This window comes from Vicia villosa, unplaced genomic scaffold, assembly GCF_029867415.1.
Source record: "Vicia villosa cultivar HV-30 ecotype Madison, WI unplaced genomic scaffold, Vvil1.0 ctg.000853F_1_1_1, whole genome shotgun sequence".
Taxonomy (NCBI): Eukaryota; Viridiplantae; Streptophyta; class Magnoliopsida; order Fabales; family Fabaceae; genus Vicia; species Vicia villosa.
In genome coordinates, this window is record NW_026705381.1 from 12846 (window position 1) to 31621 (window position 18776).

Sequence of the window (18776 nt, forward strand, 5' to 3'; positions counted from 1 at the left end):
AGTAGAAATTGTTTTCAAATATTCTAATACAATTCTATTCAGTTAAAATGTGTAGGGAGGAGTATTTAAAAAATGAAAGGCACTAAAATTCATGTTAAGGAAGATTATAACCAATTTTGAGGTATTATTTTAGCAAAAAGGTTATCTAAGTTATGGAAGGGAAGTTTTTGCCATCACGTTGACATGTGAAATTACATTTTGAGGGAACAAACCATCATGTTCAGTCTTTCTTCAATTCATTGTAAACTCAAACTGAATAAACATACTAAACAATCCCCGTGTCCTTGAATAAGCTCTTAAGAGAGATGGCTCAAATTCAATATTGTTTCTCTCATATTTCAAAAAATAAGTGTTATGATCCGTGTTAAGATATGAATCTTCAACAGTTTAGCATATAGTAGTCCGATATCCAAATAAATGTAAAAGTTTGTGTGTTTTGTGTTTTCTTTGGTTTCGAACAAAAATTTAATGGAAGGAGTAGATTTTAATAAAAATATCAAAATTGTATTTAATTGTACAACATTTTTATAGTCAGATAGTTTCGACGACATTCTCGTAAAGAAGTTATGAATATGCAATGTTTTAATATATTTCAAGATGTGATCTATTAATATGATATTATGGAAAATAAACCAATTTCTTAAATTGACATCTTTTATGAATGTGAAACTTACTTAAATTTTATAAAATTAGAATATTTGTTCAACTTAATCATTTTGAGTAGAAATTTTAAGGAAATGATTTTCACAACAATACAAGCAGTCGCTTTCGCTAAGTCGTTAAGGCGTGTGCTTGCTAAGTACATGCGGTTTCCCCGCGAGAGTTCGAATCTCTCAGGCGACGGGTATTACTTTTTATTACATTCCATCTCAATTTTCAAACCAAACATAAAATCGGAAAAATACTGACTACGTGCCATAAAAAGCAACCACCCATCTGAAATATACCATATATAAAATTCCCATCCTTTTCAAATCATCCTTTATTGTATTATTTGTTTAAGAACATACTACTCAAATATGGTTTCAAAGAGATGATTCAGAAGAGCTAGTATGACTTGCATACCCCTCTGTTTAGATAAATCCAAATTCCAAAAATCTTGATGATTTCTTTTGTGCTTTGGCTACACAAGTCTCATTACAATCAAAATTCTTTGAGAACTATCAATTTAAATCTACTATCTAGAATCTTCTTTAAAATTTGTTTTTTAGTACATCAGGTTAAGGTACAGTTAGAGCAAATCCATTAAGTTTTAAAATAACTATGTCTTGTATCACTCCAAAACACACACCCACATAACACTTAATGTCACTCTTTGATTGAGTTCCTGTAGTTGTGCCAATGAAAAAGTTTCTTTTATCATATGAGTCCATATTTGTATGCTTGCTAATTGAAATAAGAACACATGCAATAAAATCCTCTGAAATGGTATCCTCCTACTCCATAGATTTAACTTTACTATTGGAAGTGAAGTAAGCATTTGAGTGATCACTATATCTAGAGATTTTATATATACTACTGATGTTATGCATTGTTTACTAATTGTTCATGAAATGATTTTATTTTCATGAATCTAATGATGGACGTGTGAAATTTCTAACCAAATCACAAAGCTTCTACGTTTGAAAAGACACCCAACTCCGCATTTACGATGAAGTTATTTGGATTTAAACTATGTTTTTGTTTTTATCTGATGAGCTATGAGATATCTTAAACTAAAAATTTAAGTGTATAACAACAAAGAAATAAAGGTCAGTGTAACATCCCTAGTTGCTAATTACCAGTAACTGTACTAATATTGGTAATTAGGCAAGATTATGGTAATTAGTACTCAAGGAATGTAGTTAAAATGAAGTTAGTGTGAGTCAAAGTGTGATTAGGCTTTTGAAAGATTAAGTGGAGAACTAGTAATGAGGTGGCATGGTTTCATTTTAGCATTAGTAGTAAGGGTCATATAGACTTTTCCCATGGAGTTATATTCAAGCCTAAACAAGACTAAGTCTCGCCATATTCTCATTCTCATACTCACCACAATTCAGAATTTGGAGGAAGGGTTAGAGAAGAGGAGATATAATCAGAATAGAGCAAGAGAAAGAGGGAGAGAGCTCATGGAATGGGGCTAGGAAGAGAGGTGTGCAGCATCTTTATCAACCTTGTCTTGCATGCAAGAGAATGGTAGTTTGGTAGGAGAATGATGAGCAAGTGTGAGAGTCATCATCATCATCTCCATCAACTCAGCTCTAATCAGCATCCATTGTCATTATCAAACTCAGAATATCCTCTTAATCTAGGTGAGTTCCATTAGTTAGGAACTTGGGGTGGAATTTGGGAACCTAGCATGATTAAGGGTTTAGATTGTGATCAATACTTTGCATGTTGTTTGATTTATGAAATATGTGTTCTTTTGATGCTTTTGTATGCCATGGAATGTTAAATTATGATAGAGTTCGGATTTGGATTGTTGGGGAACCTAATAATGAGTTAGAACACTATTGGAACTGGTTTTATGCAAGAAAATGTGATTTTTGCTTCTGGTTCAGTAAGCAATCGATTGCAGGGGTCAAGCAATCGTTTGCACTGTGAAAAATTGACATTCTGCGCTTCTGGTTCAGTGAGCAATCGATTGCACACCAGTGCAGATCGATTGCACATGACAGAAAATCATCCCTTTACTGTTTCGACCATAACTAGAGTTCCGTAACTCAGAATTGGGTGCCGTCGGAGGCATTGGAAAGATATAGGAAAGGGCTAAGAGATATTTAATCTTCCACAACATTATCATACTCTTAATTACTAATCAAACCTATGTGAATATCCTTGTATCTTGATTACTAAAAGATAATGCTCGGATAATTGATTCGTTAATCATTCTAAAGGCCGTAGTGCCCAAGTGATCCTTCAACTAGGTTGTAGGCATCATTTAATGAGTGGTGATGGAATTAAATGCTAGCCACTTACACCAAACATGTAGATGTCATAAATATTGTGAAGCTAAGCATGTGAATCAAGAGGCGAGGAGGTCTTATAACTTGGTGTAACTTGTGTACGTCGATTAACAAAATATGGATATGGTAAGGTGAACCTTAGGGTACCTAAATAAATAGATAGGAACATATGTTATCATGATATTCCTTTTTCCTATCAAATGATTAATTTCAAAATCCTATAGTCTAATGGTGTAGTAAGTATGGGACGAGGGGTTAGAGAACAGACATAAGGATAGTAACTGCGAGTAGGCATGTTACATATATGTTGGTTATTTCTTGTGAAGTAATTCCAAGGATGCCCCCGTGCCACATATATTGAAGGCATTCCTCGAGTGTGTGATCTCAGGAATGGGTCGTGCTCCGTAGTTCAGGAGCTATTCTTCGGGGATGAACTCCCGGAGATATGGGCCACACCTTCTCCTTTTGTCATCTCCTCGAGGGTGAATTTCTATGTGAAATTCGGGCCCTGGGATATTGGAGGAGTTGAATTGTGCGATGCCATTCAATGTCGATTCCATGGTTCTCTATAGTCATATGAGTTACTTACCATGTAGATTGAAAAGGAATGATTTGGGGTCTTGTTTCGAGAGCAGATAGGCAGGTAAACCCGGAAGACCAGACCTTGAGGGTAGCTCTTGACAGAAGGTTGGCAGGTAAACCCGGAAGACCTATTCTGGAGGAAACATGTACCTAATCTCTGAACATGTGATATGTTCTCAGAGAATTCAATTGGGTGGTCAGTGGACACTCAATCGTGGTGCTACAAATTGATAGGCTTTCCTGTACTAGATAGTGAGGAAACCTTAGGATCTGAGATGGATCTGTAGATTATGAATTTAACCCGTAGAGCCGAGAGGACCCATAAGATAGGGGAACTCACTGAGATTTAGTAATCTCACCTCATTCAACTTATTATTTTTCAGGTACTATGCAGGATCGAGTTTTTCTAGATGCTTGGATCAAGAGCTTTTGATCGGATGTCGCGAAGATCGTATTTGATCCTTTCTTCTGCTGTGTATCTTTATCATTATGAAGGCATATCCATTGTATCCATCTTCGAGATGATTTTGAAATGTATACATCTTTTGTTATTATTTTAGACTTTTGTATGTACTCAGTATCAGTTATTAGTATTCTGCTGATATGATTCTAGACACATATTGGTAGGGTATTACAGTTGGTATCAGAGCAGGTCGACCCTCGACCTAGTCGTGAGGTATCATTAGCAAACTTATTTCTTATTCATAAGTGTGTGTTGCCGGCTCGATTCTACTATCATGTTATTCAGTTGTTGAACTTGATCAACTCACCAACTGGATACAAGATAGGCAGGATTGCGGCAGAGCCGCCACGAAGATGCGTTAGCCCCGAAGTAACTCATGTAGTAGCAAAAGTTCAATAAGGAATTATGGAGAAGTGTCGGACGTGGATAGTGCCACATATGCAAGGTAGTTGCGACAGTAGTCTCCACGGAAGAAGTCAGGAAAGTTGGAAATTCCAAAGCACCTTATGGGACAAAGTGAACCTTTCAGACAATGTGAACGTTAGAGGAATCAGTTGAAGTCTTAAAAGTCGGCTAATTTGGGAGAATGTTGGGATTTTGAGACATAATAAGAGAAATTGTCACGGAATAGTTGACAACCCAGCTGTCATCGTAAGGCCTAAGACGACTAGAGTTCCAAGATTTCGGTTGGATGAAGTGAACTTTAATTGGATCTCGATAGCAGTGAGGGAAATTCATGAAGCACCTAAGTAGGAATGGAGTAAGGGAATTCAGTGATGGAGCTGAGCTTGAAGCCGTTAGGAATTTGTTACTCGAACATGGTGCCACCAGCGGACATGGACAAAGAAACTGTTGGACAGAGGTATTGGATCTTTCTAATTACTCTGGCCTAGGAAGTACTTGGAGGGACAAGGTTGTTAGACTCCGACTTGTTCCGGTGTACCTTAAGATGTGGGTAGCTATCTAGTGGATAGTTGATAGAACGAGTGGAAGTAGTGATCTCCAAATTGGGAAATCTGTGATGCCTGATTGAGTGAAAGGAACTACTACATCTCTTTGTTTATTTTGAAATGCGTGAGTCCTAGAACTATGTTAGGCGGAAACTGAATGGATCGATATGCAGAATGTAGTAATCCATGTTCCCTACTAGTTGTGAACCATCTAATCCCGAGTGAAGACATAGAACTACGCTAGGTGTTGGGTACTTAGATGATTTTAACCAGTGGTTATCTAAAGCAAAGTAAGTTCATCATAGTAGATGACTGTTAATTGTAACCATGATATTCCTATATGGTGGGAGTTATCATTGGGAATCTCTCGTGCGTACCCTGTGTGAGTGAGTACCCACCTGGCGTAGGAACTCGAAATGAATTTGTTGTGAGTCAGATCTAGTTTGTTGCGTTCAAGGGAGGTAAACCTTAAACGTGTGACTAGAAGGATCCGAGTAGTGATGACCTCGGTTGAGACATGTTCAATCACCGTCAGTCGTGGCAATAGAATACGGGTGGGGATCATCATTCGCTACTGGGTAGGTTGCTTGAGTGCATGGCCTCGGAGTTGGACCGCCATGTTAGTACTACCAGACAGGTATAGCGCCGTAGTATCGCTATCTTGCACGAGGCGCGTGATTCGTCCTTTCTCGACAGATGTGGGACATGTTGATCTGGAAATCAAGGTAGGATGAGATTGGTATTCATGAGACGCGGATCCAAATTCTCATAAGGAATGTGGGATAAGAATCCACATGTTGCACTCATTGATTCAGGATTATGCAAGCAGGCGACAACGAGGTGGATTAGATTCTAATGCTACGCTTATGAGGAGACCTTGGGTGGTCGAGACCGCTTGAGAAGTTTTGGATTCAACATCATAAATGCTTCTTGTTACTTGGAGTTAGTTAACCTTATGCGTAGTTTCCAGGATGGGGATGATTGTGTAATCATCATATTCCGACCAACACATTATGTGACTATCCTTTAACATTAGTGATCAGTGTTAGAATAGACGAAGTGTATCTCGGGTTAACTCGATGTGAAGTGTATTGAGGAGAGTATATGTAGATCCTCAAAAGTTAAATAAGGTCAGTCTCGGTAAGCAAAGGCACATTGGTTTTAGGAGTGTTGTCACACTAACGGTATGAAGTCGTACGGTTGAGAAGAAAATATGGAAAAGTTAGGAAGAGTTATTGTAGTTGTACGACGTGGAAGTTGGTAAGAAAAGACAAACTCATGTTCGTTAAGTATTCGAATATAGATGTTTTATAACCGAATTGTGCAATCAAGTTTTGTTTAAATGGACCTAACACAAAATGATGAGGCAGTTAGTGATCTGATTTTGGGAAATTACTCAACCTCGAGGAGTAGTTGGCGATTATTGTGTTAAGAGAGTAAGGGTAAGAAAGACTATCATTTGAGTCTACTGCAGGAGCAAGTTGATTTACAATGGATGCACATCTATTTGGTCTTTGGGAAATGAGTTTTGGGCAATGAAGCAGCCTGCAAATCGATTTGCATGAGGTGTAAATCGATTTTTGTCTGACTGGTAAAGGAAAATTAGCAAGTTGTTGCTTATGATGACTTTATTGGTTCGACCCTAACTTGAGCAACACATATCGGATTGGCATATGGTTATTATTTCAGCTTGAGGTATACGGTGGGTGTATTAGTGGGTATTCGGAATGTAGAACGATGCCACTGTAAGAGAGTTGAGGGTGTACCAGGTTTTAGAATAATGGGACTTCTACGAGGACTATTCGAGAAATATCCAGAAGATAATATTATTATGGTTGAACTCATGATATGAGAAATACTACGTCCTAAGATCCACCCCGAATCAGAGATTTCTCGGAGGAGTTAACTTAGTTGTGGAATCCATGAGATGTCCGAATTTTCTATAAGTATAGGTTGTAGTTTCGAGTTAGAGGAACGAATTAGTTGGTTTCTCAATGAGCATAAGAAGCCATTAAGACATATTTTAGCAAGAGAATTATTGAGAAGCGGTTTGGTGGAATAAGTATTTAGTAGTAACGTGTTCAGATTTAGACGTTCTCGGATGGGATAGAGTAAGGAAGAATGTGCTCGAATGGGTTTAGTCTAAGACTAAACTTTATTGGTAACCTAATCTTGGGGAAGACTAGATCAAGTTGGTTCGGTGGATAAAACATTAAGGATTAATTTTCTGTATTGAAAGGCACATCTAACATCAGCAATGAAGCGAAATGGTTGTAGAGAGTAGTGCTCAAGTAGAAGAATTACATCAGTAGAAATTGAGTGTCATCAGTAGCCAAGCTAGGATAAGTAAGTGGAACTAAGTAGATCCTGAAAAGTGTCGAACAAGTTGAGATTAGAGTAGCGCAGCAGTGCTGATAAGATGTGATTGTAATACTCGTAGGTTTTGGTTAAACCAACACGGAATGATCTTTGAAGCTTTTTAAATAGTCAAAGGTTAGTGTAGCAGAGGTTAAGAAGAAGATATCAAATTAAATCTAGAGAATGGTCTCTACTATGGTTTTACCTTGTGCGCTAATGTTTTAAATTCATTGGGAGAATACAAGTCTAGATGAAGCTACTTGGGAGTTAAAATCCGAAATGCGGACTTCGTACCCTCGCTTTTTTTTGGTAAGTTTTAAATTCGAGGACGAACTTTACTAATATTGGTAATTAGGCATGATTATGGTAATTAGTACTTAAGGAATGTAGTTAGAATGAAGTTAGTGTGAGTCAAAGTATGATTAGGCTTTTGAAAGATTAAGTGGAGAACTAGTAATGAGGTGGCATGGTTGCATTTTAGCATTAATAGTAAGGGTAATATAGACTTTTCCCATGGAGCTATATTTAAGCCTAAACAAGACTAAGTCTCACCATATTCTCATTCTCATAATCACCACAATTCAGAATTTGGTGGAAGGGTTGGAGAAGAGGAGATATAATCAGAATAGAGCAAGAGAAAGAGGGAGAGAGCTCATGGAAGGGGGCTAGGAAGAGAGGTGTGCAGCATGTTCATCAACCTTGTCTTGCATGCAAGAGAATGGTAGTTTGGTAGGAGAATGATGAGCAAGTGTGAGAGTCTTCATCATCATCTCCATCAACTCACCTCTAATCAACATCCATTGTCATCATCAAACTCAGAATATCCCCTTAATCAAGGTGATTTCCATTAGTTAGGAACTTAGGTGGAATTTGGGAACCAGGCATGATTAAGAGTTTAGATTGTGATCAATACTTTGCATGTTGTTTGATTGTTGAAATATGTGTTCTTTTGATGTTTTGTATGCCATGGAATGTTAAATTATGATAGAGTTCGTATTTGGATTTTTGGGGAACCTAAGGATGAGTTAGAACACTATTGGAACTAGTTTTATGCTAGAAAAATGTGATTTTTGCTTTTGGTTCAGTAAGCAATCAATTGCAGGGGTCAAGCAATCGATTGCACTGTGAAAAATTGACAATCTGCACTTCTGATTCAGTGAGCAATCGATTGCACACCAGTGCAAATCGATTGCACCTGACAGAAAATCATCCCTTTACTGTTTCGACCATAACTGGAGTTCTGTAACTCAAAATTGGGCGTCGTCGGAGGTATTGGAAAGCTATAGGAAAGGGCTACGACATATTTAATCTTCCACAACATTATAATACTCTTAATTACTAATAAAACTTAAGTGAATATCCTTGTATCTTGATTACTAAAAGATAATGCTCGGATAATGGATTCGTTAATCATTCTAAAGGCCGTAGTGCCCAATTGATCCTTCAACTAGGTTGTAGGCATCATTTAATGAGTGGTGATGAAAATCAAAGCAAGCCACTTACACCAAAGATGTAGATGTCATAAATATTGTGAAGCTAAGCATGTGAACCAAGAGGCGAAGAGGTTTTATAACTTGGTGTAACTCGTGTACATCGATTAACAAAAGATGGATAGGGTAAGGTGAACCTTAGGGTACCTAAACCAATAGATAGGAACATATGTTATCGTGATATCCCCTTTTCCTATCAAATTATTACTTTCGAAATCCTACAGTCTAATGGTGTAGTAAGTATGGGACGAGGGGTTAGAGAACAAACATAAGGATAATAACTGCGAGTAGGCATGTTACATATATGTTGGCTATTTCTTGTGAAGTAATTCCAAGGATGCCCCTGTGCCACATATATTGCAGGCATTCCTCGAATGTGTGATATCAGGAATGGGCCGTGCTTCGTAGTTCTAGAGCTATTCTTCGGGGATGAACTCCCAGAGATGTGGGCCACACCTTCTCCTTTTGTCATCTCCTTGAGGGTGAATTTCTATGTGAGATTCGGGCCGTGGGATATTGGAGGAGTTGAATCGTGCGATGCGATTTAATGTCGATTTCATGGTTCTCTATAGTTATATGAGTTACTTACCATGTATATTGAAAAGGGATGATTTGGGGTCTTGTTTTGAGAGCAGATAGGCAGGTAAACCCGGAAGACCAGACCTTGAGGGTAGCTCCCGACAGAAGGTTGGCAGGTAAACCCGGAAGACCATTTCTGGAGGAAACATGTACCTAATATCTGAACATGTGATATGTTCTCAGAGAATTTAATTGGGTGGTTAGTGGACACTCAATCGCGGTGCTACGAATTGATAGGCTTTCCTGTACTAGATAGTGAGGAAACCTTAGGATCTGAGATGGATCTGTAGATTATGAATTTACCCTGTATAGCCGAGAGGACCCATAAGATAGAGGAACTCACTGAGATTTAGTAATCTCACCCCATTCATCTTATTATTTTTCAGGTACTCTGCAAGATCGAGTTTTTCTAGATGCTTGGATCAAGAGCTTTTGATCGGATGTCGCGAAGACCGTATCTAATCCTTTCTTCCGCTGTGTATCTTTATCATTATGTAGGCATATCCATTGTATCCATCTTCGAGATGATTTTGAAATGGATACATCTTATGTTATTATTTCAGACTTTTGTATGTACTCAGTATCAGTTATTAGTATTCTGCTGATATGATTCTAGACACATATTGGTAGGGTATTACAGTTGGTATCAGAGCAGGTCGACCCTCGACCTAGTCGTGAGGCATCATTAGCAAACTTATTTCTTCCTCATAAGTCTCATTACACTCAGAATTCTTTGAGAACTATCAATTTAAATCTACTATCTAGAATCTTCTTTGAAATCTGATTTTTTTTTAGTACATCAGATTTATGTCTTGTATCACTCCAAAACACACTCCCACATAACACTTAATGTCACTCTTTGATTGAGTTCCTGTAGTTGTGCCAATGACAATGTTTCTTTTATCATATGAGTCCATTTTTGTGTGCTTGCTAATTGAAATAAGAACAAATGCTACAAAATCCTCTGAAATGGTATCCTCAAACTCCATAGATTTAACTTTACTATTGGAAGTGAAGCAAGCATTTGAGTGATCAGTATATCTAGAGATTTTATATATACAACTGATGTTATGCATTGTTTACTAATTGCTCATGAAATGATTTTACTTTAATGAATCTAATTATGGACGTGTGAAATTTCTAACCAAGTCACAAAGCTTCTAAGTTTGAAAAGACACCCAACACCGCATTCATGATGAAGTTATTTGGATTTAAACTATCTTTTTGTTTTTATCTGATGAGCCATGAGATATCATGAACTAAAAATTTAAGTGTATAACAACAAAGAAATAAAGGTCAGACAATTCTTATTTTAATGATTTTGGAATGAAAGTTTGCAAGAGTGCCATTATTGGATGAAATTTTTAAGATTGTAAAACAAAATACATGTTGAGAAACACATCTTAATTAGAGTAGAAATTGTTTTTAGATATTCTAATACAAATCTATTCATATAAAATGTGTAGGGAGGAGTATTTAAAAAATGGAAGGCACTAAAATTTATGTTAAGGAAGAATATAACCAATTTTGAAGGTAGTGTTTTTGCAAAAAGGTTATCTAAGTTAAGAAAGGGAAGTTTTTGCCACCACTTTGACATGTGAAATTACATTTTGAAGGAACAAACCATCATGTTCAGTCTTTCTTCAATCCATAGTAAACTCAAACAGAATAAACATACTAAACAATCCTCTTGTCCTTGAATAAGCTCTTAAGAGAGAAGGCTCAAATTCAATATTGTTTCTCTCATATTTCAAAAAACAAGTGTTGTGATCCGTGTTACTATGCAATGTATCAAGATACAAATCTTCAACAATTTAGCATATAGTAGTCTGATATCCAAATAAATGTAAACGTTTGTGTGTTTGGTGTTTTCTTTGGTTTCGAACAAAAATTTTGTGGATAAGATAGATTTTTATAAGAATATCAAAATTGAATTTTAGTGGTATGATCGCATTGAATCGCACTATGTTTCTGGCTCAAATATCACATGTTTTCCTTAGTTTTTATTATCATTTTCCTGTATTATGCTTCTGTTTCCTTTGTTTTCAGGATTCTTGACCTTTCAGAGCCTTCAGTGAAGAAACGATCCAAAACGCCCAGAAAATAGGGTTTTTCAAGAAGATTTGCACATGTGGCATTCAGAACCGCGCCGGCTATAGGGGATGCTATGACGTGACCCTCTCCACCCTGGGGCCAACTGTAACACCCCATTTCTACCCGGGAAATATATATAAATCAGAGTTTTTTCAAAATTTCTCAATAAACAAATGAGGCGTCACATAATCAAAACAAAACAAATCACCTCGTCGCATAAAGCGGATACATAGCACCTTTGAAATAGAATAACTTATTTTATTAAAACACAGCGGAATCACTTAAGAATGTATTCAATAAAATATCTTCAGTTAACTTAACATTTTGTCCAACCAAAATGAAACAATTAAATAGCAACATCAATAATAGTATAAATCGTTCCCCCCAGAGTGCTACGTATCAGAGCGACAACCGACTCAAGTAACGGCAACTAAATCTTCATACTTGAATACCTGCACGTTGCCAATATAAAGGCAACGGCGAAACAAGAAAAAAGGGTGAGATATCAAATCATATAAGTGGGCATATGATAAATTGCATGCTAGGATTCAGATATATAAAATCATCACATCACAAGTATCAATAGCTACTATACACATCATACTTCTACTGTTCATTAATCTCACATACTTTTCATCACACAACAAGTCATAATCATGTAAATAGTATCATATAATAAATTTCACATATTCAAGTAAGCACAAAATTCAATAGTATAATACTCAAAAGATTCAATACTATTATCCCAAATATATACACAATCCATCATTATCACATATTCAAACGTTTAACCAATTATATATCAAAACATCACCAATTTCAATTATCACATCTCATGTGCACGTGACAATCACATAAATGCATATACTCAAACATCACTTAACCTCAATGTGACTCAATGCAAGACATGTGACTCTATGCATGTGGTACCCAATGTGGACCCAAAGTTCCACCGCTTCCGATTCATATAGAATCTAGCCACGCTTCAGATCCGGACAAGATCAAAGCCACCAAATGTAAACATATAGTTTACCGCTTTCCGAATTCACTCTAGAATCAAAGCCCCGCTTTTGTTTCAAAGCAAACCACCTTTGTTTCAAGGCACACCATGACATGAATGCATGTACAATGTTGACAAACATATGCAATTAAGATCATCTCTACCATCTTAATATTTAGCATATCACAATAATTCAACTCGATGAATTATCCACCAATTGTACACAACATTCACAACACATACATATCATTCACATATAAAAGGCCAATTAATCAATTACGATTCACAAAATCCAATTAACACTAGTAATCATACTATCACATGTTAATTCTCATTTTGCCAATTATATATGAACATACACATTTAAAATCAAGCAATTAATCATTAAAATTAATGCTATCCAACTACCCACAGAGAATCAATATCAAAACAACATCATTGACATAATAATATATATTTCTCAACATACATATACAAGTCAAAACCCAATTACGGATAAATTCTCAAAATATCGTAATTTACCGACAAACCAAATAGTTAATCTAATTCCAAATTATATTCTAATCAATTAAACACATTGAAATTAATTCAACTATTAATTTAATCAACCAATTAATAATCACACTATATTAATTTAATTCACTTCTATTTCTACTCCATTTCCAATTTTCTAGCATTCTATTGCTCAAGACCATTTTTATTAAAAAGAATATCGCGCTAGCTTTCTAACGCCTCGAACGGAGACTCAAACGGAGTTACGGTTCAAAAGATATGAATTGTTAAAGTTCTAATGAAAAAAAAACAAACACCGACATTATACACTGACAACTCTAAACATGTCAGAATTACTCAAAACAAATAAAAGTATGACTCTTAATAATTCAAAACAACTCTAAAAACTTATTGTCAACTCTAACAACTCTATTGACAACTCTAACAACTTTATTGACAATTCTATTAAATTATTATAGTTTATTTATAAAGAACATTTAAACCAAATGAAATTTCGGTCAATTAGTAAAATATCACAATTTCAACAAAATAACACCACCACGTTAATCTACTATGTAAACTTAGCTACCACGTAAATTTTTATTAAATTTCGGGCAACTAATTATACCGCTTAATCCGGCTATTTTGATCAAACGGGACCATTTGGAATTCATTGATTCTATAATTCCTATTATTTCATAAATATATTATCTACTGTTTCAATATGAAGTAGTCAAATTGGTCCGTTTTTATTTTATTTTTATACTATCCTTAGTTGGCTCTTTGATACTAAACAATAAAATTGTTACACTACAAATGCCACAAATGTCAAGAAAATTAATGATTTTAAATAAAATGAAAGATTAGAATCATTAGGCATATTAGATCCGTCTAATTGAATGGTAAACTCATATATAATAAATTATACATGCAGAAAGAAATAGATTCAATTGGATAGTAAATTGAAAGACTAGAAGGAAATAATTTGTTTTACAAACCACTCTCTAACTTCATAATTCAAAGTATCCCATTGCTTTAACTTGAGGCTGGCATCTCAGTTACTATAAATGCACTAGTTACAACTATTTTAATTGTTATACTAGTTTCCTAATCATTAATTCTAATGACCACAATTACTTAACAAAAAAAACAATGTATATTACATACAAAGACCAATTACATGTGACAGCCACTCATTAGCATGGGGCGCTCACCTCACACAAGGAGGCCCCCGTCTCACATTCCCAACACCATTGTGAGGCCACTGTCTCACATAGTGAGACTTCCGTCTCTAAACTCATCCTTGTTCATTTCATTCCCCTGTCTTTGATGCATAATTTCAAGTTCCAGATTCGCGTTTTAATAACACTCATAACACATTAATAGAGGTTCTAGGATAATAGAGTTTTCTTAATTTGAGTTGTTTCAATCAAACAACAATAACGACAACAATTTTCAGCAACAATTAACACAAGCCAAAGTAATAATTTACACACCCAATTCCCAAATATACAAGGTTTCATAAGCCCCATTATAGGAAGAGAACCCCACCCTTACCTTATCAATGGAAGCAACTTAATGGGTCTCTAATTGCATCTTCAATTGACACCATGGATGAAAAATCTTCAAGCTCTTTCTTCTTCTCCATAGTCTTGCCTCTTTCTCCTCTATTTTTGTTCTCTCCAAAAATGACAACTACTCATTCTCCTCTCTAAAACCCTAATTTAAAATCCAATTTGGGCTTAGAGGTTAACAACTCTTATTTATTTAATATCCTCCAAAATCAATTTAGGCCCAATAAGAGATATAACTCAATAACCAAAATATCACTTATAATAATAATTCCTTCAATATAATAATTCCGACTTATAAATAATATTATTCTTAATATTATTTTCCGAGTTCAATTTAATAATTCCAAATTTGCCCTTAAATAACACCGACAATTCAAATTTGACCAATATATCATATTTCCGATCTAATCTTAATTACTCAGAAAATTCCGAAAACTTCAAACATTATTCCAATAATATTTCTAATACTGAAAATATCAAAACTCTTGATTAAATATCAATCCTCTATCCCGAACTAATACCGACTAAATCGTCTCAAAATACAAAAACTTCACTAAACACTCTGAACGTCTAGATTAAACGAATAATCGAATTTCCGGGTGTTACACCAACTGCCATGATCCCACGATCTTGTCCGTTTTCCAACACCGCGCCCGCGGTGAGGGTGCCGCGCCCGCGGCCTTCAATAGACTCTTCCCGCTCAGAAGGAGTTAAGGGGCACTCCTGTCTTTACGCACCTCCAGAATCCTCTATATATAGTTTTCGTTTTTCATCTTTTAGTTTCATCCAAGCTTAGTACAATCTTAAGCCATATACTATCAGTTTCTGTAAAGTAATAATCTCTTCACATCGGGGAGTTATTACGGTGTAGATTGAGTTGTAATCGAGTCTTGGAGCACTTTGGTTGAAGTTCATCATACCAGCCTTCACTTTGTATCAGATTCAAATCTCCGATCAGAGTAAGGTTCTTTTAATCGCTTTATTTATCTTATTGCTCTTACCATAGTCTACATGTTTTATAGACTTTAAATGCTATTACCATAGTCTACACATTTTATAGACTCACACTCTTTTACTTACTCGCTCTTATCATAGTCTACATGTGTTATAGACTCGCACTTATTATGTCTGGCTAAATTATAAAGGTTTGAATGTAATGATTGTCATCATGATTGTGTTCCAATTATCATGCTAGTGAAAATACTTTGGGGATGTTTTGCTTTTAACTTAAGTCAACAATGTTTAAATGTTTATTGGGTAAGATCGAAAGCCGTCCATACTAATTATATGACTTGATTATTATTTAACCAAACAAAAGTAGCGAAAGCGATTTGGTTGGTTAAATAGGAATCATTAACTCTTTTTAGAAAACGATTTTGAAACTATTTTCGGACGCGTTTGTAGGTTTGAAATCTGACTCTTGGCCAAAAGCCAAAAGTCTCTTTAAGTTAATCTTTCCAAGTCAAAATTACTTTTCTGTTAAGTCAAAACTAACAATTTCTTAAAAATAGGTTTACTTCTTTAACGCGAAAGGCACCCTTTATATGTGACAATAAAGGAATTTAATTTAAAGAGTAAACTCGGTTCTTAGTAGTCAAAAGCTACAAGTTCCCGTTAAATTGATTCTTTGCTACGAATAGAAAATACTGCCCCATGAGTGATTTCATTTATGCATGACTGGATCATAGTCTGATTTCATGATTTACATTCCATCCCGTCGCTTAAACTGTTATTCACTTCGCTTACTTACTTTGTTGCACTGCACTCACAACAATATTCTTGTTCACCTTAGATAAGCACCTTAGCAATAGAGTTGATAGATTGACGATTAGTCTCTGTGGTTCGATAATCTTATATATTACTTCGATAGGCTGTGCACTTGCAGTTCTATATTTAGGCTATACGTAAACAACCCATCAAGTTTTTGGCGCCGTTGCTGGGGACCAACTTCGTCAAATTTCGTACCCTATTGTTATCCCGTTTAGACTAAGGCTACTCTAGCCGGTAGATGCGTAGAAATCGTAGCACCGGTAACCTATTAAACCCTTTAGTGGAACCCGAAGGTTACGCCCGAGCACGTCTGTTTATCCTTAAGTTAAGGAAAGCTATGGCCGAAGACTGTAACCAAAGACCGCTTAAAGAGTTTGCTCAACCATCTAATGAGGATCCTAGTTCTAGTATAGTAAACCCCGCTATAACAACCAACAATTTCGAACTAAAGCCCTCATTACTACAACTAGTACAACAAAACCAATTCGCTGGTCTCGCTACAGAGAACCTGAATCAACATCTAAAAGTGTTTATCTAGTTAGCTGATACCCTTAAGGCAAATGGAGCCACACCCAAAGCCATCCGCTTAAGATTGTTTCCTTTTTCCCTTAGAGATAAAGCCCATGACTGGTTAGACGCCCTTCTAGCCAACTCAATAACGACTTGAGAAGACCTTAGGAGAGCATTTATTGCCAGATATTTTCCACCAAGTAAGACCGCTATCCTTAGGAACCTGATCACTAGCTTCACTCAAAACCAAGGCGAATCACTTTTTGATGCCGTGGAAAGATATAAAGAACTTTTGAGAGCCTGTCCGCACCATGGCCTGGAGCAATGGCTAATCATACACACCTTCTATAATGGACTCCATTACAACACGAAGATGTCCATTGACGCTTCCGCTGGCGGAGTGTTGATGAACAAACCTTACCTTGACGCTTGTGCCCTGATAGAGGACATGGCCCAAAACCACGCCCAGTGGGGAATAGAACGAGCGACGGTAGAGAAAAAGGAAAACCATGGAGGAAAGCATGAGATAAGTTGCATGGACATGATGAATGCTAAGATGGACGCCCTGGCCTTGAAAGTCGAGAACATGTCTCAAAACCCTACCACAGTTGTAGCAATCCAATCGGAGTGCGAACTCTATGGAACTTAAGGACATCAAACCATTGACTGTAACCTTTTGAACGAGTCTAGCTCAGACCAAGTTAACTATACCCAAGGGAACCCTTTCTCGAATACCTACAATCCTGGATGGAGAAACCACCCAAATTTCTCTTACAAAAAAAATAACACCATCCAAAATCCAGGATCTTCGAGACCCCAAGGATTCAAAACGCAAAAACAAAACCAACCTATGCAAGTTGTGGCACCAAAACCAAACCTTAAGGAAACCACAGACACCTTTATTCAGAATCAAACTCAGCAAAATAAGGAGTTTATGAATCAACACATTCACACAAATGAATTAGTTACTCAACTAGCAACCAAGTTTGACCAGATGATGACCCACACCAAAATGCTTGAGACCCGGATTTCACAAATAGCTCAAACCACCTCTGCACAAGTTGTACCTGAAAGACAATTCCCTAGACAAACTCAACCCAAACCCAAAGGCCAAGCAAATTCTATCACCTTGAGAAGTGAAACCGCTTATGAAGGGCCTAGAAATCCTAACCAAAGCACATCAGAAAAACCTAAGGAAGATGTTGCACCGAAGGACCAGGTAGAGGAACCAGAGAAACCCGAAAAGCAATCAAAACCAGAGGTAGAGAATCACACACAACAACCTTACAAATCACCTATTCCGTTCCCACAAAGGTTGAAAAACACCAAGACAGAAAACCAATTCCAAAATTTCATTAAGGTAATAGAGAAACTCCACGTAGAAATCCCTTTTACCGAATCAATAACCCAAATACCATCATATGCCAAGTTCTTGAAAGATATTTTGTCCAAAAAACGATGACTCGACGATCCCAAACCTTTAGAATGTCATTCCATATCCGAGAATAAACTTGCCAAGAAAGACAAAGATCCTGGAAGTTTTTCCATCCCTTGTGTCCTAGGAAATCACATGATAGACAAAGCATTTTTAGACCTAGGAGCAAGCGTAAGTCTGATCCCTTTGGCTGTCTGTAAGAGGTTAAAATTAGGAGAACTTCAACCTACTAAGATGTCATTACAACTAGCTGATAGATCTGTCAAATACCCTATGGGTATTTTAGAAGACATACCTGTCAAAATTGGTCAGTTATACATTCCGACTGATTTCGTAGTAATGGATATCAAAGAAGACGATAACATCCCAATCCTCCTAGGAAGACCATTCCTATCGACCGCCGGAGCTATAATAGATGTTAAGAAAGGGAAGCTGACTTTTGAGGTAGGAGATGAAAAGATCGAGTTCATTCTATCGAAGTTTCTAATGGCACCAGTGATAGGAGATGCGTGTTATGCCATCGATGTCATTGAT

General features: G+C 36.4%; 1 protein-coding gene and 1 non-coding gene across 2 annotated transcripts; one reads left to right on the top strand and one right to left on the bottom strand.

Annotated features, from left to right (window-relative positions):
- Positions 1 to 17018: 17018 nt before the first annotated feature.
- LOC131631647 (small nucleolar RNA R71) lies at positions 17019 to 17125 on the bottom strand. Its single transcript, XR_009292771.1, has one exon. It is a non-coding gene; the product is annotated as a small nucleolar RNA R71 (small nucleolar RNA).
- Positions 17126 to 17657: 532 nt separating this feature from the next.
- Positions 17658 to 18269, top strand: LOC131631643 (uncharacterized). Its single transcript, XM_058902416.1, has one exon. It carries the CDS (start codon positions 17658 to 17660, stop codon positions 18267 to 18269), a length of 612 nt encoding a protein of 203 aa, XP_058758399.1.
- Positions 18270 to 18776: the final 507 nt, after the last annotated feature.

Bases quoted from the DNA above. Each gene is read 5' to 3' on its own strand.
- LOC131631643 (XM_058902416.1), top strand. From the start codon at position 17,658: ATGCAAGTTGTGGCACCAAAACCAAACCTTAAGGAAACCACAGACACC.